At 47.0% G+C, this 23,503-nt stretch overlaps 1 protein-coding gene across 3 annotated transcripts in view; it reads left to right on the top strand.

The window, feature by feature from the left end:
- Positions 1–2,422: 2,422 nt before the first annotated feature.
- The window catches only part of spidr (scaffold protein involved in DNA repair), a 74,677-nt gene continuing 53,596 nt past the window's right edge, over positions 2,423–23,503 (top strand). For 2 of the 3 annotated variants that reach the window (XM_072710897.1, XM_072710896.1), the window contains exons 1-6: positions 2,423–2,576; positions 2,857–2,994; positions 3,861–3,924; positions 6,669–6,863; positions 7,402–7,526; positions 21,095–21,324. In XM_072710897.1, the coding sequence (XP_072566998.1) occupies positions 2,559–2,576; positions 2,857–2,994; positions 3,861–3,924; positions 6,669–6,863; positions 7,402–7,526; positions 21,095–21,324 (770 nt within the window). In that variant the 5' untranslated portion in view covers positions 2,423–2,558. Of the gene's footprint in view, positions 2,577–2,856; positions 2,995–3,860; positions 3,925–6,668; positions 6,864–7,401; positions 7,527–20,494; positions 20,658–21,094; positions 21,325–23,503 lie in introns of those variants that run through there. The other variant, XM_072710898.1, reaches the window with a different exon arrangement.

The following is a 23,503-nucleotide window of genomic DNA, read 5'->3' as shown; positions in this document are numbered from 1 at the left end:
TAAATGCCAGTGGAAATTTAGTTCTGATGTGACAGCAACATGGAGGATACAAAGCGGATTCAGTTAGTACACATAACATATTATAAACAGGGATTGACATAACTGGTACGCAAGTTAACCTTTAACCATTAACCTTTAAAAGCGATACGTGCGACAATCGATTGTTGTAACAGCGTGAATGCGTACTTATTTTATGTGCATTTGCGCTGATATGACAAGAAATTATCGTGCATTTTATATGCTAATTCATAGTTATATGCCTTTATATGCTAATTCATACTTCATTTACGGTATTGAGGTTAAAAGTCACGGTAATTTCTTGTCATATCGGCGTAAATGCACATAAAATAGGTACAGATTCAACTATTACAAAAATCGATTGTCGTACGTATCGCTTTTAAAGAGTGAATGCGTACTTGCGTACCAGTTATGTCAATCCCTGATTACAAATACACCACTTAAAATATTCCACAGGCACGTGCAAAAATATGAGAATGACTAGATTTCTCACATCAAGTGCAGAATATACCTCAGATGTTCAGTAAGTCTGCCGTGGTTAAGGGCCCAAAGGAGATGTGGTTACTCTGTCAATCACAGGGCTCATGCTGGTGACCTTCTGATCACAGACCGTACTGAGCCACTTAACACTCTTACAGCTAAGGCCACCTTGAGATTTGAACTCATGGTTTATAAGGCCAGTGCTCTTATTCCTGACTCATGGAGCAAACGTAGTTGGAATCTAACACAGGGTTATGTTGCTTGACATTAGTAGTTGCTGTTTGCATCTAACTAATCTTTTGATGTCAGTATAAATAATATTTATTGTTACTGTACCCAGGACACGGCTTGTGAAGATGCGCAGCCACATTTCAAACCCCGTCACCCTCAGTACTGAAGCCCCACAAGGTTGTCCTCTCTCTCTCCTGGTGTGAACAAGGGGCATCACTTCACAAAGCGATTATGTACCAAGTTTGCAGACATCACCTTAATTAGATTCTTCAAAAATAAAAAAAACTACCATACGGAGAGGAAGCTGGCTGGTGTCATACTATCGTGTTAACAACTTGGAGCTGAACACACAAATAATTGTGCAAATGATCATCGACTTCTGGAAACTTAATCGCCGTCCCCGCCAATCATACACAACACTCTTCAGCAGAACTGAGACCTTTGACTTTCTAGGCACCATCGTTCAACGAAACCACAAGAGGGAGACAAACATCACCTATTTAAGTAACTGAAGCCCTGAGGAACAGGGCTAAGAGAATGATGTCTGACCCGTCTCACCCTGGTTTGCCCCTTGTCCGGCATCTCTCTTCTCAGTGAAAGCCATGAATGCAAGGACTTGCCATCTGAACAGCTTCTGCGCCCAGGCCATTTCCATCCTAACTGAGGTCCTATGAGAAGCATACTGCCCCCTATGGGACCTTTCTGCACAAAGTCACCCACTGTAATAACACTCGTATTGACACTAAGCTTATTTGCAATTGTCTGTACCCCACATTTCGCTGTCACGTTCTCATTTATATGTACATATGTTACTCATGTATTTATTAATAACACATTTTCTTATGTCTTTTTATGTAGTTTTGCCACCAAAACAAATTGAAGAGGTGTTGGAGTGGCCAGCAGGTTAGCACGTCCTGTGGGCTGTGGGGTCCCCAGTGCAGCAATGGAGATACGGTGCTGTAGAAATGGTGCCGTCCTTCAGATGAGACGTAAAACTCAGATCCTGACACTCAGAGGTCATAAAACAGAGTAGTTGTAGTACCTCGAAGTCGTGGCTAAAATTACCCACTGTGGCCGTATCAAATCATCCCCGATATCTAACTGGTGAATTCTCTCCTTCCCCTTCACTCCCTTCCCTTGTGAAAAAATAGTGTACTAACGTATTTACTTAAAAAATACACTTAGCACAAAAATATACTTTCAAAAATGTTCTGAAGTGTATTTGATCACAGACATACTTTTATTCAAGTGTGCTTCAGCGTACTTAATTATGTTTAAATGCAAAATATATTTTCTAAAGGTACACATAAGTATAATGTCAGTGTATTAAAAAAAGTATGTGTAAACAGAATGCATTTTTATTACACTTCTAGTGATCAAAGTACACTGTTAATACACTTAAGTACACATTTTATTCACAAAGGTTAGCTATCGTGTGGTGAGCATACAGGCGCAGAATGGCTGTCATCCAGATGGGTGCTACACAGTGGTTGTGGTTGAAGTGACTCCTCAAATTCTTTGTACTTTTTGTTCATGGCGAATAAAAGGACTCTGATTCCGATTCACACGATCAGTCGGTGAGTTCCGCCCCTTTACGCCTGGTGGCAGTAGTCAGTCAGTCACATAATGGATTAGCCGCAGAGGAAGCCGCTTCAGCCAATAGGAAAGCTGTCAGAAAGGCGCGCGGCTCGGCAAACTCAATATATACACAACGCTACCGAGTCCGCTAAGCTGTTCATAACTGCGCTTTTCGTCATGTCGTAATAATATTATTTAGTGGTTCACTGTCAACAAATTCACATTATTAATCGGCCTGCCGCAAGACTGACATGTCTCGGTTTAATAAGGTAAGAATGAAGATATAACGCCAAAAAGGGGGTGATTTATAGATGTTTATTTCGACCGTAATATGGGAAATAAGCCGTAGAGAAACTGACGCGTAACGTTGACATTAATGTCCTCAGCACACAGGAACAGGTACAACTTTAGTGTTGAACGAGCTGTTTAGCCGCAGTAATAGTAGCGTCAGTGGAGGGGAATTAATGTTGCCTGTCAGTAACATCGGTAGTGGAGTGAATGCCTCTGCTTGCTGTAGTAATGAGTAACGCCTGGCGCCTCATCCCGCAGGGAAAGCGGGGCTCCTTGGCCGTGAGGCGCCCCATCCTCCGCGACGAGGGCAGCAGGCGGATGGAGAACCGGGCCGAGTGTGTGCGCCGGGCGTGGGAGCGCTGCGGGGACGCCTTCGCCGATACGCCGGCGGTCAAGGTGCGGGGACGCCGCGTCCTGCTCTCCGGCCACTCAGGGAGTCGAGGCGATGCATGGCAGTCACTGGATTTCTGGAGGACATCGTTCGGCATGAGCTTCGTTTTAAGATAAAACATCAACAGAGCAAAATTTATACGCTGGTTAAACTGACGTAGTTACCATCAGGGCCGCCACTACAGATTTTGGGCCCCATGAAGTTAAATAATATTGGGCCCCTGGCCCGCACCAATCCAATTATGTTCCAATTTTTTTTGAGGCTCCTGTCACTCAGGGGCCCTTGAAATCATCCTGACTTTACCCATTTATGGTGCCCCTGGTCATTATCGATTATATTTAATTTTCCCTACTTTACTGTATTAATATATGAATGCTACATAAAAAAAGGAATATTCTGTTTTTAGAGGACTGGCCTCATGAATGCTTTTTGATGAAGCAGTGACAGATATGTGTACCTTTTTAAATTTAAATCCAAGCATTTTGCTAGGTTGAGAAGACCCAGAAATATCCCACAACGTTTTACCTACAGAGTAGAGAGAGAATACTTTATTAATGCCCTATGAGAATTTCCCTCTAAAGGATTAATGGAGTTCTCTCTCTAAAAGGTAGAGTTCTTCAGGTTGATTCAAACTTCACAACCTGTCATATCCAGTGACCTATTCAGTGCCAGAGGAAGGCCTGGGTGCTTAACTGTTTTAAATCTGCCAGAACAACTGTAAAAGAGAGCTTGTTTTTACTTACATTTTCACTGTTTGCATGAGTGATGATGGAATGTGTTAAAAGACTTTCAATTCTGACTAGGTGATGTTCCAAAAGAGTATTTTCCTGCGTGGTCCTTTTTCATTTTATTTATTCATTTCATTTTTCAGAATGATTTCTCTTCTCTGGAAAAGAAAAGTATAAGACAGGCAGTTCCTTATGTGTCAAGTGTTGGTGAGTAAAATTGTGTTTTTATATAGGAAAATACGGTTTAATTATATGCTTATTTCCCAGCCAAATGAGACATCACTCATTGCTGCGAAATAATAACTTAAAATATTAAAAGTAGCATTGAAACTGGAGTTGAACAACATTGGGAAAAAATCACAAACAAAAAGTAGAGACAAAGCAGCACCGTCATGTCATGCCTTTGCTCAGTGTTGCCTCTGTGGAATTGATGTTTCCATACACTGAAAGTCAAATGTCTGAGGGTCACTTCTTGTTTGCTTGTTCACCTCACTTATTTTTGTTAAATTTCTCAAAACGTGCCGCACTGAGTGAGCAAGAAGTAGAATGATTGTGATTGGCTCGGAGATTGCATGCAGAGTTCACGCGGAAGCACTGCAGCTAAACTTCAGAACGAATGAACCACAAACTTATTAAAGAATGGGCAAAGACGACTAATCGTACTGCTACTAAATCATTTTTAAAATGGCTTATTTGTTGTTCTGTTTCAAGATTTATTTTTAGATTTTATACACCTTCTCAGATATTCAAATGTTTGACAATGCTGACTCATTGCAACCAGGTTTCCACGTGTCGGTTATGGTGTAAACAAGAGATTGCATTGTTTTTGAAAATACTGTATACTGTGGTATGTTCGGATGATCTGAAAAGCTAGATATGCGGGTTCCTCCATGCCTACTCATAACTGCAACAATTCACTATTCCTTCTCTACTCCTCCTCCATTGACCTCTGCTTTGTGAAAGTCAGTGCTGCCACCTACTGGAAATACCTAGTAAATTTCCTTGCACATGTGCAGTTGACATGCATAATGCCCCCCCCCACCGCACATAAAAATCTGAGTTGCATGCACACAGTCTGGTGGACACCTCTAATGATGAAATTTACATCTGTGTGCAGACTTGCCAGACAAGCACATGCAAAAGGTTGAAGTATGAATTACTCTTAAGTTGAGTGTGAGCACTTTGAATGGTCTTGTGTTGGCATTTACCCCAACCCGTAACTCATAACCCTCTCTGGAATATGTTGCATATGAACGCGGATTGCTTCTTGAGATCCATATGAAGTTTTTCCATCAGTTTTCTAAATGCCTATTCTGGTCTAGTTGGCAAGCATATGAAGCCCTTACCACTGCAAATTAGATAACCATCTCTATTCTATGCGCCATTTTACCCACAAACTCACATTTTTAATTGTGAATAAAGGATGAGCTTAAAACATTACATAGTATCCTTGTTATAATAGCCTCTGCTCTTTCGGATAGCTTCCCATTAGATGTTGTGAGGTTTCTGGTGGGATTTGCCATTCATGTTGGATATTGATTAGGCATGCCATGCAGTGAACAGTTCAGTTTGATTCACAATATTGGCTTCATGATTTGGTTTTCCCACGATATTTAAAAAAAATGAATGAAATTTTATTACCAAAACCAATTTCTTTTTTTTTTTATCAACTCAAATATTCCTTAAAAAAAAATCAATTTCTTAACAACCTAAAATAATTTGTAGCATTTATAATGGTTGGAGTAAAATATAGTAGCTGATTAGTAAAAGAACTATTTTAGTTAAACATGAAAAGTTAGTAGGTTAGTAGGCTGTTTCTTAACTGCTTTGCCATTCTGTAGTGTTACCCCTAAGGGTTGCATTAATGCAGAGGTGGCCAATCTTATCCGCAAAGGGCCACTGCAGCTCCCTAATTAGATGACTAATTAGAGCACTGATTGGCTGAAGAGTCCTTACACCTGGATTTGAACAGCTGACCTACAAGTCATCCCAAAAACCTGCATACACACCGGCCCTTTGCAGATAAGATTGGCTACCCCTGCATTAGTAGGTTGCTGGTAGTGGGGCAGGCCAAGTTATTGTGCCTTCTACTGTCTAAGCAATGCAGTTACCACTAGGAGAAACAAAGATATCCTTCTATTTTTCTGTGACTGCTCATCCTGCTCAGTGTCACAGCGTCTGGGGCCTATAGCTGAAAGGCATGGAACAACCCCAGGATGGGCCACCAACCCCAGGATGGGCCACCAACCCATCGCAGGGCGTGTGTGCATGTGCACACAATTTGGTAACACCAGTTAACCTCAGCATGATTTTGGACTGTGGGTAAACCCCCATGATGACATGGGGCGAACTTCAAACACTCGGAACCCTGGCAGAGACTTGAACCCAGGTCCCAAGAGGTGTCAGGCGAGAGTATTAACCACTGCACCACCGTACCACGATTCGAATTGTCATAAAAGTTAACTATGACTTATAGTCACGCAGTGTGTCGTTTCATGCCTAGTATCAATGTTTGGTGATGAGGTCATCTTGTGTGTCCTTCCTCTTCATCTGAACTTGCTCCCAGATGTTTCCCCTTCAATTGCATTTGACCATGGCAGCTCTAGCATAGCAGAAATGTTACAAACTGACTTGTTGGGAAGTGTCCTGTGACGGTGGAATGTCACTAACCTCTTTTTATTGGCCATCCATTCTGCCGCTGAAGTTTTTGCAGGAGATCGTGTGACTGTGCTTACATATACACCTGCCACCAATAGATGTGGCTTAATGAGGCAGTTCCTCTAAATAATAGTGATGTCCACATAAATTTGTCCATATAATGTATATGGTGAACTGCCTGAATTGGTAAGGTATTTTTGTCCAGTTGTCTTTGAGGGAAAGACATCATTAGCTAGACTTTCATGCTCAATCCCTTTTCACTGGAGCTCTGCTTCTTTCGTAATCCTTATCAGCTGAGTTCCACCAGTCGGAGGGACAGGATGTGCACATCGCTTGGAGCTCCAGTGAGAGCGACGTGTCAGACAGTGAAGCCAAACGTCCTGCTGCCAGTGGAGCCCTGGCCAGGGGGGGTCCAGGCCTGCAGGCCGTGCGGGACTCCTACAACGCATATCTCCGCATGATCACCACCATCACCCAACCCCAGCAAGGTCTGAGCATGTTCCTCCCCTGAATTCTGTAGCTTCAGCTGACATCATGACTGCAGAATGATATATGCACAGATAGAGGAATTCTGGACTGTTGCGGAGGTCAAGCACCATTACATTTACTGCATTGTAGCATTCTGGGTGTTATGACTGTTCTGTGTAACTCACCTGTACATCTTATCAAGTCTGATGAAAGCTTGTGGATGTTTTAATAATGCTTGTCTGTGTTTGTTCCTTGTGTAGTGGCTAATTGTTCCTCTGGGATTGTGGGAGGGATTGTCATTCTTAAATTGCCCTTTGGCTGTATATGACACCCTCTCCAAGGTGTTCTCTGCCCTGAATGGATGAATTGAATGTATTGTGCATGGAGCTACCAAAGAGTGGCAGGCTACATTTTCTGGAAACTTTCCAGAAACTTTCCATTCCATGGGAAGTTAAGCTGGGGAATTTTAGAAATATTCCAAGTTGGAAACTATCCATGGGAATTAATGGAAAATTCTAGGAATTTTCCAACCTTAATTGTGTGTATATGCTTTTCTAGAAGAACAGCAGGAGATTGAGTGGGAGAGTGACTGTACAGATGAGAAGGGAGGCGATAGCGAGGTGGAAATCTCTGACTGTGAGTCTGTGTCACAGCATGGGGATGATTCTCCAAAAGGCTCTGTGGTAAGTGCGCAGCTTTCATCCTTCTAGCTAAAAGAGTTGCTGTTCTGCTCCTGAACACATTCGGTGCTGCCTGCATTTTGCATCAGTGGTTTATTACTGGTCTTTTCACTTGTTTTTTTGTTTTATTTACAATGACAGTTTTGTGTAATAAATTTTCAGATTGCACAAATTAACTTAGGGGCCTATTTTATGCATCTAATAAGACTAGTAATGGTGCCAACTATGGCGTTAATTTTATAATCATAAAACGTGTTATTTCTTTGATCATGCTGTATGGGAGAGTAGTATGAGCATAGATTTAATAGAGAGCTATATTATTTCTTCCTGGTTGTAAACTGTGAATGTTAGTTGTGACGGAATCTGAGAATTGGGAACTAAAGTAAAAACATTCAGTTGGCGTCTCTTGAGGAAGCTGATGTTACCTTGTTTGTTTTGTTTTAAAAGAAATACCAAACAGGACTGTGTGGGATTATATATCGCAATTTTTGCAATATGTTTTATTTTGGCTTGTACCTGCTTTTATCCGCTGATTATATGTACATGTGGTACACGCAATTAATGGCTAAGGTGTTTCATTAAACAAATAAATAAATCATCGCTTGTGATGCAGTGCCCCCCTTTTCGTATTGTTTGTTGTGATGCAGTGCCCCCCTTTTTGTATCGTTTGTTGTGATGCAGTGCCCCCCTTTTCGTATCGTTTGTTGTGATGCAGTACCCCCCTTTTCGTATCGTTTGTTGTGATGCAGTGCCCCCCTTTTCGTATCGTTTGTTGTGATGCAGTGCCCCCCTTTTCGTATCGTTTGTTGTGATGCAGTGCCCCCCTTTTCGTATCGTTTGTTGTGATGCAGTGCCCCCCTTTTCGTATCGTTTGTTGTGATGCAGTGCCCCCCTTTTCGTATCGTTTGTTGTGATGCAGTGCCCCCCTTTTCGTATCGTTTGTTGTGATGCAGTGCCCCCCTTTTCGTATCGTTTGTTGTGATGCAGTGCCCCCCTTTTCGTATGGTTTGTTGTGATGCAGTGCCCCCCTTTTCGTATCGTTTGTTGTGATGCAGTGCCCCCCTTTTCGTATCGTTTGTTGTGATGCAGTGCCCCCCTTTTCGTATCGTTTGTTGTGATGCAGTGCCCCCCTTTTCGTATCGTTTGTGCATTTTTGAAAGTATTGAAATTCAGCTTACAGTTGTTTTCAAACCTTTCAGTTTTTATTGCATGTATTCCACGATAAACTTTCAGTTTGTATGACCATGCATATTTTCGCTCATTATTTGTTTTGTTTTTGTATTTTTTTCTCCTTTTTTTTCTGATCTCAGTAATGCTTGCCCTTAATTTGAAGACATTTTTCTGTTTATTATGGAAATAAATTGTAACAAGACTGATTAACTACCCCAGAGGCAAAATCGACAGTTTAGATTAGGGGTGGCCAATCTTATCCGCAAAGGGCCGCTGTGTATGCGGGTTTTCGCTGCAACTCCCTAATTAGATTACTAATGAGAGGATTGATTGGCTGAAGAGTCCTCATACCTGGATTTGAACACTTATGGTAATAGGTTCAAGACAATGACCAATATACTCCCCTTTGTTGATTCTACATTAATTTCAAGATTAGATATTTATTGTCTTATGCATTAAGTACAGGATGGACTAAAATTCAGTGAAATTCTTAACGTGAATGTCTCCTCGTAGCCTGACCACTTGAACGATAATAAATGCGAATGAGAATTCAATGTATAAATATCTATGCTAATTATTTTAATATTAATGTGATACCACAGCCCTAGTGCCTACAAAAGAATTTGTAATGATGTGGGTTTCTGGTCATTGTTGATTTGCTTTCTGCTGTAAGACCAGTTTTTGCCAGTAGAGGGAGCCAGTGCCGTTTTGTCAAGGTGGGCCGTGATCCTCAAATAAGTTCTACTAAAAGAGAGATTGATGCTCTACTAGAGGTTTGATCTGGTTGAGTTATTGGACAGGGCAGCACTTGCTAGGAAACTCCGGCTGAAGAGCAGCGTTCGTAATAGACAGGCTGTTGTTGCTTTTTCTTTATTCTCAAATTTACACAACACACTTCAGGGTCTTGTCTGTGTTAAGAATCTTGTGTGCAGCGTTGCTGACCTGTTAATCCCGGTTGCTTCAGTAAATTGGCAGCCGTTTAACCTGTAAATGGTTGTTTACGGGTGGTTTTGGGTGGCGGTAACTGCGATGTCACTGTACCCTCCCGCCATTTCGAGTCGTAGCGACGGCGGAAAGAAGGCGAGCTGTGGGGCCAGGTGTGGGTGAGGTGCGTAGCAGGTATGCGCACGTGTGCAGAGCCTGGCCTGGCAGCCTCCACCCTCAACCCCTGTGTCATTCTGGGCCTGGGGGGGCCTGCTCTCCCACCCTGCCTTCTGGGGCTGATGGTGATCTTCCTGAAGGCTGCTTGACCCTGTGGTAGTAGTACTGGGGGCAAGACCTAAATAAGTCTCTAGAATCTCAGAAATCACACTTTGATTTCAAGGAATTAAACGGGCTCTTTAGGAAATTGAAAGAATAGCTGCCTTTAATGATGTTTTCTTATTTTCTGGGGTGCTCGATTAATGTCACAGAGAACAGAAACCCACCACGGTTCATATCCACAAAGTTTGAACCACTTGCTAAGAAAATTAGCTTTATGCTTTCGAGAATTGTTGCGACTCGTCAATGAGAAGCTGAGTGAAGTGCCATTAGCGGGTAATAGCATGATGTTGGCTTAATGAGCCTGTGGCTAATGATGGCGCTTTTAATTCTGCCATCATTACAGCCTCGCGCTGCGCCGTTTCCTGCGTCTGGCCTGAGTCACCCGCTTCCGGCAGCGCTGGGCCGCCCGTGCCGTGTCCACGAGCCGCACGGGAAGTTTGCTCTGACTTTGTGGTGTTTGAGCGGAGAAGGTGCGTCGCGTGACGTCACCACCGTGGAATGTTTGTAGAAGGTAGGGCAGGCCTTCTGGGAATGTACAGAGAGAGGGAACAAGTAGGTGGGAAGGAGGGAGGGAGGGAGGGAGGGACCTGGGACTAAGGGACAGAATATTCCATCAGGCTCCATGCTTCTCCCTTTATTTGCGTCACAGTTCATTCAAAATTTCATAGCTCGGTCTCGGAAGTCATTTTCCACAATAGATTAAAACACATTTTTTTAAATGAATAGTTAACAACTGGTTTCAGTGATTTTAAAAGCTCGCTGTTACTACTTGTACAGTTGGTTCCTTGCACAGTCGGTACATATTTTGACTAATGAGAAATGCTTTATGCAAGTAATTTGTCAGTACATGCGATTAATTGCTGTTGACTCGGAGAACAGCGCAAATACTTTAAAAGAATGGAAACACCACAAGTCCAAGTACTGAATCATCTGTTAGTGGTTTAATGTTGGTATTTATTATTTTAATTAGGGGATGTCTGCCACCAAGGTTCCTTAATCAGAGGTTCACTGCATTAAGTACTACTTGTATGCATATGTTTATTTTGTGGATGAGGTTGGGCATCTTCCACTGGTGATTGTTTGTCCCTCATGCTGATGGGAAGTGCACTGCTCTGTTGGCGTGAGCCTCTGCCAGCCTCCCACATGGTATGGCTCCCATCTGACCATTGGTCTGCTCGGGGGGAGCAGTTTGAGTGAATTTGCCCAACATACAAACAGAATGTGGAACCGTGTATAAATATTTAGCTGCAGATGAGGCCCTTCACAAGTTCTCCTGAGTGGTTGCATGGTAGATTGCAGCTTTGAGATCTCCAAAATGACGACTCCTGAGTGTTGTGCCAGGCCCATTGGGTGCTGGATTGCAGGAGAAGGTACAGTGAGGATGCCGTTCTTCAGTGGAGATTGTTAGTTTGATTGTAGAAGCTACTGTTCAGCTGCCATCAACATAGTACACACAATAGTCCAATATGGAAATTACTGTTGCATCGTTTCACTTCCATTTCATTAAAATCGTATTTCAGACCCAAACGCTTCATGCATTGGTTTATAAAACTGGTATAATCTGCGAGGTGGGCCTGTGCTGGACATGACGTTGGCTCCGCCAGTATGGAAGGTTCACGAAGGCTGCTATCTGAGTGACAGATCTTTGTGAAAGTGTTGCTTTGAGGGCCTGGACGTTTTGGGTTTCAGAACACTCTGCGGAGGAACAGCTATCGTACAGCTGAAAGCAAATATCCTGTTTGCATGACGGACGTCTGCACAGAAAGGTCACGGAGCCCCGCCCGCCCCCGCGCCACGGCTGTCGCCCGGCACGGTGAGACACGCCGCTCTCCTCTTGGCGGCGGGGCTCCGCGCACGCCCTCCAGCCCGTGGGAACCCGCCGACAGGCTCGGTCACGCTTCGGTGGGGGAGACGATGCCGATGCCCAGGCCCCACCCTTGGAGCAGGGAGGTGGAATGGTATTGGCTCCTGGTGCTCCCTGCCGCCTGGGGCCCCGCCTCCACCACCTCCTACCCCCAGCTGCGAGAACTCCCTGCCCCTTATGACTGGAAAACCTGCACCCAGTGAACTCTGAGTCAAAACGGCCTGTCTGTAAGCTGCAGTGTGGAGCTCGGTTTCCAGAATCATCTCGGGGTAAAAAGGGCCCTGTTTCAGTAGTCGGTCCTGTAGTTTTGTGCGTGGAGGTTTCGCCGTGGCCCTGTCCCCACACACACAGGGCTGAGTATTAGCTAATGATTGGCCGGGTTAAGGATTTACAGCCGACGGCTCGCTGTTTGTTTGAACCTTGGTGACCCGTTGTGTGACAGCTGGTCCAGGCTGTTGCTCTGGTTGTTCTTGTACATGGGGCGGAGCGACGTTTCTGGGTGAACCCACGTGAACCCACACGGGCTCCCCATCCCCCCTGCGCAGCGAATCTGCTTGCATTCGGAGGAATCGCAAAGTGCACGCTGACCCAGTGTAACTTCCCCGTACAAACCTCGAGGTTTAGCTCAAGCTTGTCTTCATTTCCTCCCCGTTAAACAGGCTGCATGTGGTTACTCTCCAGAACTGTAATCATATTCATTTCAACAGTAAATGTTTGACAGCTGCATCGAAATAATTCGTTATTAATACAAATTACTTATCAATATCTGTTAACCACACAGATCGTTTCCAGGCAAGCAAGCTTTCAGTATCTTGTGGGTAATCTTGTGAAGTTTGTCCAAAGCAGCCAGATGTTTTTATGATGTTTTTTGGACCATCCTACCAATCCTTCTAATGTTTAAAAAAAAAAAAAAAAAAAAAAAAAAAAGTTCCTTTTCAGTTCTTGGTTTCTTGCAGCCTGTAAATGTTCATAACATGGCTGTGTTTTATAGTTTGACGCAAGTCTTTCAGATGGGTCGGAACTGATAGGTATTAAGCATGTAACGATATACAGAAATCCCAGTTTGGTACGAACCTCAGTTTTGAAGTCACGGATCGATACCTTTTCGGTACAACTGAGGTAAAAGAAAGAAAACACAAATTGCTTCTTTTCTTTCTTTATAAAGCGGTAGTAGCTTAATGAATAAAGTACGACTGTCGTAAAGTCAATACTGCTGCAACCTACTAATAAAAAAGTAAAATTTACTTAAGTGCATCTGTTAAGGTGTTTAGAAAATTAATTGTACCTGATCTGTACTGTATTCACATTTCAGCTTCATATTGGACCTGTGCAACACAAATATTGTCTCAAAAAATACAAAGCATAAAATAAATATCCATTATGGTGCTGCATTTAAAAGAAAAACCTGTGCTGTACTTGTATTGACATCAACAACTTCCAGCTTCACGTTAGGACTTACACACGCATGTGTAGCAGCACGATTTCATCCGCCCCTTTCCGAATGTTGTTCAGGGGAAACGCACAAACACACAAAGGTTCCGCATTTGCTGCATTCGTTTGGTACGTATGTGTACCGAACCGAAAGACCCATACCGAAATTTTCGGTATGGATACTCATACTGTTACAATCCTAATACATATATACGTTGGTTAACAGCTTTTGGTCTCGAATGGTGAGTGACTTCTGCACTGCCATTCAGTCTGTTCTGGGGGTGCTGTACAGTTGTAGGACATTCCATGTGAAGGGCTAGGGGTCAGACTCCCTGAGTTTCTTTTCTGCGACCAATGGAGCTGGGTCTTGCATCTCCACGATTATGATGCCGCGACCAATGGAGCTGGGTCTTGCATCTCCACGGTTATGATGCCGCGACCAATGGAGCTGGGTCTTGCATCTCCACGGTTATGATGCCGCGACCAATGGAGCTGGGTCTTGCATCTCCACGGTTATGATGCCGCGACCAATGGAGCTGGGCCTTGCATCTCCACGGTTATGATGCCGCGACCAATGGAGCTGGGCCTTGCATCTCCACGGTTATGATGCCGCGACCAATAGAGCTGGGCCTTGCATCTCCACGGTTATGATGCCGTGACCAATGGAGCTGGGCCTTGCATCTCCACGGTTATGATGCCGCGACCAATGGAGCTGGGCCTTGCATCTCCACGGTTATGATGCCGCGACCAATGGAGCTGGGCCTTGCATCGCCACGGTTATGATGCCGCGACCAATGGAGCTGGGCCTTGCATCGCCACGGTTATGATGCAGCGACCAATGGAGCTGGGCCTTGCATCTCCACGGTTATGATGCCGCGACCAATGGAGCTGGGCCTTGCATCTCCACGGTTATGATGCCGCAACCAATGGAGCTGGGTCTTGCTTGCCCAGGGTAGGTTTTTGATGCAGTAGGGTTTTCTGAGCTCCTGGCCTGACCTGTTTGCAACCGCTGACGGGAGCTGCGACCACAGCAGTTTAAAGTACTTACTCGAATTCAGGAATCTTGATGATTCTGCGTGGTGCGCTTGGGAAATGCGAAAATGGTTTGTTTCTGAGTAAGATCGCTCCTAGCCCTCTCATTCCTGAGATAAAGTGGGGAAGGATGCATTCCATGAATGGGACTCACCCACGTAATCCGGCTGCATCCCTCGGCTGCTCGCCAGCTGCTTACTGGAAGAGCCAAATCCGACTGGCCTCTGAGCTCACTCGGAGTTCATCCCGCTCAAACCGCATCTTTGCATTTGCATTTATTTGGCAGCTGCTTTTCTCCAGAGTGACTAACGGGTCAGCACAAATACAGTGATGTTAAAGAAAATACAGCCTCATTCAATTCAATGTTTTGTTTTTCGTACATCAGGACATTAAAAAATCTGGTCTGTACTAGGTCCTAAAGAGAGGTGTTGAATAACGCATAAAATTCCACAATGTTATTCAACCAAAAATGTGCAAATATGCAGAACCAATGTGTGGAGGACAACTACAACCTGAATTCCTGGAGCTTGTAGAACCACAGTAATAATAAGCATTTTCTGTCTCTTAGGTCTTTTAGGAGGAATTCTTGCTTACTTTCTTATAACAATGATGTAGTTCAGGGTGCCCAACTCCAGTCCTGGGGGGCCAGAGCCCTGCACATTTTTGTGTTTCCCCTCCTTTAACACACCTGATTCAACTGCTTGTGCTAATTACCACACAGCTCCTGAGCTGAATCATTTATGGTGGAACAGGGGAAGATCTAAGCTACACTGGGCTCCGGGCCCCCAGGACTGGAGTTGGGCACCCCTGCTGTAGTTCATTTATGTTGTGACATCAGTTTATGCACATCAATTCTTAATGGTCTGAGATGTAAATATCAGCTTAGCCATTCTGAATCCTTGCTTTTTTGTCATTCCAGCCATTCACTTGTAGATTTGCTCGTGTGCTTAGGATTGTTGTCCTATGGAATGACCCAACTTTGCTAAACTATACCTAAATAGAGAATTCCACGGTAAACTTGATGACTTGAAGTTGCCCCTGTCCTTTGGCTGCAAACCAAGCCCCAGTCATCACCCCTCTACCGCCGTGCTTCATGGTCGGCATGAGGTGTTTGTGGTCATGCACTTTTGTCTTTGCCAAACGTTATGAATTATGACAAAACATCTTTTGTGTTGTTTTTCCAAAGGACATTGTTCTGGAAATCCCGTGGTTTATTCTGGCTAACCTTCCATGAAAGACCCTTCTCTCTGGTTTTTTTCCCCGAGTTAGCCAAAAGCCGTTTATCCCTAGATGTAAGTCTTGGGTCCTCAGAGATTTTTCTGAGTGTTGTACAGTCTGACCTTGGGGTGAATTTGCTGAGGCGCCCACTTCTGGAAATGGTCTAGGATATTCCCAATTCGTAAATAACATCCCTCGCTGTCGAATGATGAGTTTCAAATTGTTTAAAACGGCCTTGTAACCCTTCCAAGATTGCTGAGTGCCAACAAACCCTTCTCTGAGGTCATCGAAGTCTTTCTCCTTGGAATGGTGTTAACACATCCCCTAATGCCCCAGACTGCCAAATTGCCAATGATTCTGCTTTCATGGAGTTGGTCACATTTTATGATGACCGACTAATCAGGTACATTTGACTAGAAGCACCTGGCTGTAATTAACATTTTAATTCCTTTGGTAGTCGTTGGTGTACATACTTTTCTTCCCTCGTGGTGTCTGCCATTTGACTTGCTTTTTATTGAATGATGATCTCTTACGCTTAACTGTTATCTGAAGCTACGTGAAATTTAATTTCATGGAATTTCGGATGCAGGTAAGGACCAAAAGATTGTGTCCTGATATGTAAAACTATAACTGAAAGAGTGTTTACTTTTCAGATTGATATTGACTTGTTACTGCAATACAAAAAGGCCATGTTTAATTTAAATGAGTTGCCGTTAAAATGCCTATGTAGCTAAAGCTACAGAGCCTTTTAATGCGCAAGCTGTCAAAGCTGAAGACGTATCTCCATACCGGAAAACTGCCCCCTGAGTGTTGGTAGGTCTGGTCAGGCGTGCAGGTTGTGAGATGGGTATTTTTTGCCCATTCTTGAAGAGCAGAAGCAATTCCTAGATCTTGAAGCTCAGGAGAAACTTCTGCAGCCGCACGGAGAACGTTGAAGATGGCGGAGATTCTGACTTCAGGTCTGGAACTGCCAGATGGGTGTAGCTGGTGTGAGGTGTTTCTAGTTTTCCCTGAAGGATTTATTAGTAAGCTCAATTTTAATTTTATTTAGAATTGGCCTAGCCTTGGTCGAGAGAAACCTGACACTGCTTCAGGCCCAGCAGGTTGAACTTTGAGTAAATTTCGAATTTTACAAATACTCTCATAATTGGCAGCCTTCAAATTTTTGACGATTGATATAGACTGCTGTTACTCATCCAAAATGCATTTCCTCATTTTTATTTTGCCTAATTGCCTTTATTGCATAACATTGAGTAAGGAATCTGTCGAAAGGGACTGACTTCCGCAAACTTATTCAAGTAGCGGGATTGGCTGAAACTAGTGGAATAATATGTGAATTGCAAGAACAATGCAACAATATAGTTTTTACACACACGCATGCATGCACGCACGCACACACACACGCACGCACGCACACACACGATAGTTTGGATTTCACTGTATAAATGGACAGACTATGCGATGTTACAGCCTAGACCGAAGCCAGCATTTCACTGCAGGATGTTTAAGTTTTATGCCTTTAGCTGTGTTGTCGGTCACTTGATATATTTCCACGTCACAGTTTACACGGCTTATGATATTGCTGCCGTTTTGTCCGGCTTCTTTAAGATATGCTATAAAAGGCCGCTAATTTCTGCAGATTCGCATGAATCTTGGGATCATAAGCGATGAAATCAGAACAGGCTATCACCTATTGGCTGGCGTTTTTGTGCTGTGGGTGGCTTAAAAAAAAAAAAAAAAGCTTATTTAATTACGCTCTCCTTATTTTCCTCACTTAAGACTAATGTTATAGATTTCACCTCTGTCTGTTACACACGACATGCGTAGACTGCTGCTCCATGTTGGGCTAGGCTTGTAGTATAATTTTAGAATTAATATTCAAATGAGAAATCCATTATTTTATAAACATTCAAATGCCTTTTTAAAAGTAGATTCCCAGCCGACTGCTTAGAGAAATAACGCAGAGACTTGGGACACCAGCTTGCTCATTACCTGGTTATAATTAATATGTTGTTAAGGGCATTTAAGTACAAGATAGTTTGTTCGATTATATAATGAATAGGGACGGAAGGCAGTGTTTCCCGTGCGAAATGCATGGGTTTGTAGTTGGACCTGTGACATACCTGGAATGTCTCCATGTCAGTTACTCAGAATGCTGCTGTCCAGGCTGCTCCCAGGATTTGTAGGTGACTTTCAGTTTTAAACTAGTGTGTGCAACAGACAATGGCGCAAACAACCAGTGTGCATGATGATGATATCTGCTAAATCACTTGTTATAGTGCATAATAATACTAATAAATACAAATATATTAGTGTTAATTTATTCATATGGAGCATTTTTTTTTTGTAAGCCAGTAGTAGCTGTTTATATGGAGACCCTTCATTGCAATACTGATGTAATCTTTTTTCCAGTGGCTGCTCTTTATTAGAATCGCTTTGGTGTCTGGAGCATGTGTCTAAAGTAGTGCTGTTCTGATTTATGTAAGTGTGACCTTATATACGTTTCATGTGCGTTTTTGGAAAGTTTGTTTCAAAACGATGTCATCACAGTCGCAAAAGTCCCACGAATTAGTTTCTAAGGTCGCCTGTGTTGCGCAAGTGATTCCGGTTCAGCGTCGAGAGAGAGCCCAGCGTAAGCACACCTGAATGATCTCCTGGGTGAAATAAGTTCTGCATGTCTGGAGGGGTAAATACTCGGGGGAGCTCTGCTATGGTGGAACCAGGAGACCGTGGTCATGGACGGCATCCACTCTCTCTTTCAGCTGTTTGTCATCTGCTTGGTAAATTGTGCCAGATTCTGCCGAATCACGTTCCGGGACCATTTAAATTTTGCAGACCAATTTTCACACAATTTCTTGTGTTTATTGGTTTAGATTGATTCTTAAGAATACATAACGTTCCCAACACTGATTCGTACGCATTCCGGGACCAGCGGCAGCCTCATTACCCCAGTGCTCTCATGCCCTTCACGTTCCAGCACCTTCTGATTTTAGAAATGAAGCACTGCTTTTATCCAGTTAAACAACTGAGAAAGTAGGATCAGCCACTGCCTGGAGCGGCTGGGGGTTAAGGGTCTTGCTTGGCCTGGTTGTGACATCAATGTGCTGGTCGTGGGATCTGAACTGGCGGCCGGTGAGTTCCAACTCGTGGAACCACACATCCCAACTATTAACACATTTACAGTCTAAAGGCATATCCCCCTATGAGTTGGGACTGAACCCACACAGGCATGCGTGTCTCTTGCATTGTATGTCCCACGCCTTAATGACTTGCCCATCCCGGTACATGCACACCCGCTCCCTCAGTCACTCACTGTGTACACGTTACACCAGTGTTTCTCCACCCGGTCCACAGTTCTGCTCCTTCCCAGTTCCCTCCCAGAGAGTCCACATGCTTTACAGACGCCTGCTTACCACGTGGGGGATGTGGTGGGTTCCTAGCTTAGGAACCTGGCTTTGCGCTGCATGCAGTTTGCATGCTTTCCCCGTGTCGTTCCTTTTTTCTCCCGCAATCCACAGACATGCAGTTAGGCTAAGTGGCGCCTCTAAATTGCCCATATCGTGTGACCTTCTCCCCTATGATGCGCTGTCTCCCTGTCCAGGGTGTTTGTGCCTTAAGCCCCTCGCTTCCAGGCCTTTTGTCACCCCAGGGTAGGTGGTTTGGAGACGGATCCTTGGGACGGATCCTGGGAGAGCCGTGTACAGCGTGGGGAGACTCAGGGCATGAGCCACGCTCTGCGAATCCCAGCAGGCCGAGCGGCCTCACCTGCAGCACTGTGGGGAAACCGCAGGGGATCAGAGCTGCGCTGTGACCTGAAAGCGTCCGATTCCTGGGAAACCCCTCCCCTTCCTCCCGGCTCGGGGTGGGACGCGCTGCCTGTAAACAGCCCCCATGTCTGAATAGGGCGACCCGCTCGCAGGATCTGCGCGTCTGCGCTGCGTGGGAGAACGCCTCGGGGCGGGTGGGCAAGCTGAGGCCTGCATGTCGCCGGCCCTGTGCGGACGCCTGCGACAGCCTCGCCACTCAGGAATGCCGCTCCCCCCCTCTCTCATTTCTGCTGAACTGAAAGCACAGCCAGGGCCTTTCTTGTGTTCCCTCATCCCCCTGTCCATCACCACCCCTGTCACATGCACACATACGTCCACATAGGGAGCCTTGGTGAGAACCCACCTTGTGGGCAGGGCGGGGCCAACCCAACATGCTGAGGCCTGCATGTCGCCGGCCCTGTATGGACGCCTGCGACAGCCTCGCCACTCAGGAATGCCTCTCCCTCTCTCTCTCTCTCTCTCTCCCTCCCTCCATTTCCCGTTTCTGCTGAAATGAAAGCACAGCCTGGCCCTGGCCTGTAATCACTTACCCTACTGTCAGTCACCCCTGCCCCCCCCAGGCCCCCCCCCCCCCCCCCCCACACACACACACACACACACACACACACACACACACACACACACACACACACACACACACACACACACACACACACACACACACACACACGGGGAGCCTTGGTCAGTCCCAGGTGGGGACCAGCCTCACGGGCAGTACAGGGACAGCCCTACAGAGTGGGTCATCACGTCAGCGCGGGCCATGCTGTCTCCGTGGTGATGCTCGCGTCGTCTCCCGGGACGCCGTGTGAGTCACGGCTGTGATCGGGTCCGGCGTGACCGATAGCCGTTAGAACCGGTTATTTCCGCCACAGAGCGCTGATGTCTTACTCGCGTGCCTGGGACCGGACAGGAAGTGGCCTCTGAGAGCTCGAGAGGCCGGGTTGAAGTGCACCTGTAGATCACACACCCCCCCCCCCCCCCACCCCGCCCCTAGCTGGCACGGTGGCAGTATCACGCCCTCAGAACAGTCCATCAGATTTACTACTATTTGTTCAGCGCAACAGCTAATGAAGAGAGATCGCAGCCAATTGGTTTGGCATTTACAGCTCATCCACTGCAGGGCAAAAGCATTTTTGAGCTGAGGCCAGGAACATAGTGTTCTCTGTAGCTAGTTAGCATGTGACGTCTCCTGGCGCGCGGCCCAGAAGGGTCCAGTCCATTCACATGCGCGTGTGGAGTGCAGGCAGAGGAATGCTGATCCTGTCTCCACATGACGGGAAAGGCGGTGGCTGGGATTTTTCCACGGGAACAGCTTCCTGGTATCATCAGGTGCTCCATGTGCTATGATGCAGCATTTCTTCTTTGAATTCCCCCCTCAACCACTTCCCAAGGGGGGGGGGGCTCTTTTTACTTCTGTAATATTAAATTTGCTGTGTTACTTTGTTGCTTATATACCATATTTGTTTTTGCAAAGCACAGAGCAGTTTGGTCCAGGGTGTTTCTCTACTGCACTGGTGCAAAATAACACTCTAATGCATAAAATTTTGGTGTTTTCTCATGTTCTTCCCTTCAGAGATGTACATGAGTTGTGTGCCTTCCATTTAAACTGGATATTTTGCTGCAGGGTTAAGGTTAAGTACCTTTCGGGTGGTGGGGGGGGATGCAGCTGCTCCCCTTCGTGGTCTACAGGTCAGCGACGTCCACAGAAACTCGCACTGCTGCAGTCAAATTCCAGTGACAAACACTGATAAGCTGTTTCCCTGTAGGGGGCGGATGTGGATATCTCGGACTGCTCCTCTGGTCCCGGGAGTCCGACGGCCACGACCCAGGCTGGCGATTACCGGGGTCCGGCCCCCAGCGGAGGCGGTGATGGCGCGAGGTCCGCCAGTCACTGGGCCAGAAATCTGCAGGCACTCCTGAAGACGCCACAGAAGCAGGAAGATAGGTCGTTCAGGACCCCAGAGGACTCTGCGAAAAAGAAAAGGACTTTTCTCAGGTTTGGGTTGTTTAATGCTGTAAAACAATATAAGCACTGGAGCTGCATCTCTCGCTTGTACAGCCACCCTTTCTGGCCCTTTTGCAGCCTGGCTCACTGGCACTGCACATTCTCCACAAGTACAGTGAAACCATACTGGCAGCCAACCATTATACCCTGACCCTAAGCTGGTAAGCCAGTTTAGCCAGTAATGTTAAAGGAACAACCGGGAATATGCCTTTGGCTGCGTTGTGTCCCCGGTTGGCACTGCCAGTTCGGCCGGAGGGTGGCAGTGGTAGATGCAGTGCTGGTTTTTACAGAGGGACGAGGACGCCCTGTGGTAACTGGGAAGCAGGCACTGTGTTTCCGGGCTCTGGACAGTGAAAGCGCTGTGTGTTTTCATTTCTGTTTTCCGTATCAGTGCAGTATTGCTGGTGCTCTTGTTTGCAGAGTGTGGATAATCAGTTGGGCAGCTGCTCAATGAGACCCAGGTTTCCAAGCTGAGTTTTGAGTGACTGTGTATGGGGGGGGGGTATACAGGGCCAGGCCAGCTGATTCTTCTTCATTACATATTCTCCTGTGTCTCTCATGCTGATTCCAAAGCAGTCAACCCCTCCCTTAACAGTAATCCCTTTCCTGTCCCTCCCTCCCGTCCCCCTGTCACGTGGCACAGCCCGTCCCTGTCCTTCTCTCCCGTCCCCCTGTCACATGGCACAGCCCGTCCCTGTCCCTCCCTCCCGTCCCCCTGTCACATGGCACAGCCCGTCCCTGTCCTTCTCTCCCGTCCCCCTGTCACATGGCACAGCCCGTCCCTGTCCCTCCCTCCCTTCCCCCTGTCACGTGGCACAGCCCGTCCCTGTCCCTCCCTCCCTTCCCCCTGTCACGTGGCACAGCCCGTCCCTGTCCCTCCCTCCCGTCCCCCTGTCGCGTGGCACTGTCCGTCCCTGTCCCTCCCTCCCGTCCCCCTGTCGCGTGGCACTGTCCGTCCCTGTCCCTCCCTCCCGTCCCCCTGTCGCGTGGCACTGTCCGTCCCTGTCCCTCCCTCCCGTCCCCCTGTCGCGTGGCACTGTCCGTCCCTGTCCCTCCCTCCCGTCCCCCTGTCACGTGGCACAGCCCGTCCCTGTCCCTCCCTCCCGTCCCCCTGTCACGTGGCACAGCCCGTCCCTGTCCCTCCCTCCCGTCCCCCTGTCACGTGGCACAGCCCGTCCCTGTCCCTCCCTCCCGTCCCCCTGTCGCGTGGCACAGCCCGTCCCTGTCCTGTCCCTCCCTCCCGTCCCCCTGTCGCGTGGCACAGCCCGTCCCTGTCCCTCCCTCCCTTCCCCCTGTCACGTGGCACAGCCCGTCCCTTTCCTGTCCCTCCCTCCCGTCCCCCTGTCGCGTGGCACAGCCCGTCCCTGTCCTGTCCCTCCCTCCCGTCCCCCTGTCGCGTGGCACAGCCCGTCCCTGTCCCTCCCTCCCGTCCCCCTGTCGCGTGGCACAGCCCGTCCCTGTCCCTCCTTCCCGTCCCCCTGTCGCGTGGCACAGCCCGTCCCTGTCCCTCCTTCCCGTCCCCCTGTCGCGTGGCACAGCCCGTCCCTGTCCCTCCTTCCCGTCCCCCTGTCGCGTGGCACAGCCCGTCCCTGTCCCTCCTTCCCGTCCCCCTGTCGCGTGGCACAGCCCGTCCCTGTCCCTCCTTCCCGTCCCCCTGTCGCGTGGCACAGCCCGTCCCTGTCCCTCCCTCCCGTCCCCCTGTCGCGTGGCACAGCCCGTCCCTCTCCCTCCCTCCCGTCCCCCTGTCACGTGGCACAGCCCGTCCCTCTCCCTCCCTCCCGTCCCCCTGTCACGTGGCACAGCCCGTCCCTGTCCCTCCCTCCCGTCCCCCTGTCACGTGGCACAGCCCGTCCCTGTCCCTCCCTCCCGTCCCCCTGTCACGTGGCACAGCCCGTCCCTGTCCCTCCCTCCCGTCCCTGTATCATGCAGTTCTGCCAGTCGCGCAGTGATATTTCTTATTCAGACAGTGATATCTCTGTTCTAGGTCGCACACTGCATGTCTGGTGCATTTCTGCGCTTTGCCTGTCCACTGTGCCTGTCCACTGTGCCTGTCCACTGTGCCTGTCCACTGTGCCTGTCCACTGTGCCGCCTCTCCTCGCCTTGCTACCCCACGATGGGTGCTGTGTGGCTCAGCGGCTCAGAACCCTGTGACTGTGACCAGCAGGTCGC

The sequence above is a fragment of the Paramormyrops kingsleyae genome, chromosome 4 (genome assembly GCF_048594095.1).
Source record: "Paramormyrops kingsleyae isolate MSU_618 chromosome 4, PKINGS_0.4, whole genome shotgun sequence".
NCBI lineage: Eukaryota > Metazoa > Chordata > Actinopteri > Osteoglossiformes > Mormyridae > Paramormyrops > Paramormyrops kingsleyae.
This window is presented reverse-complemented; position numbering and strand designations above follow the sequence as displayed.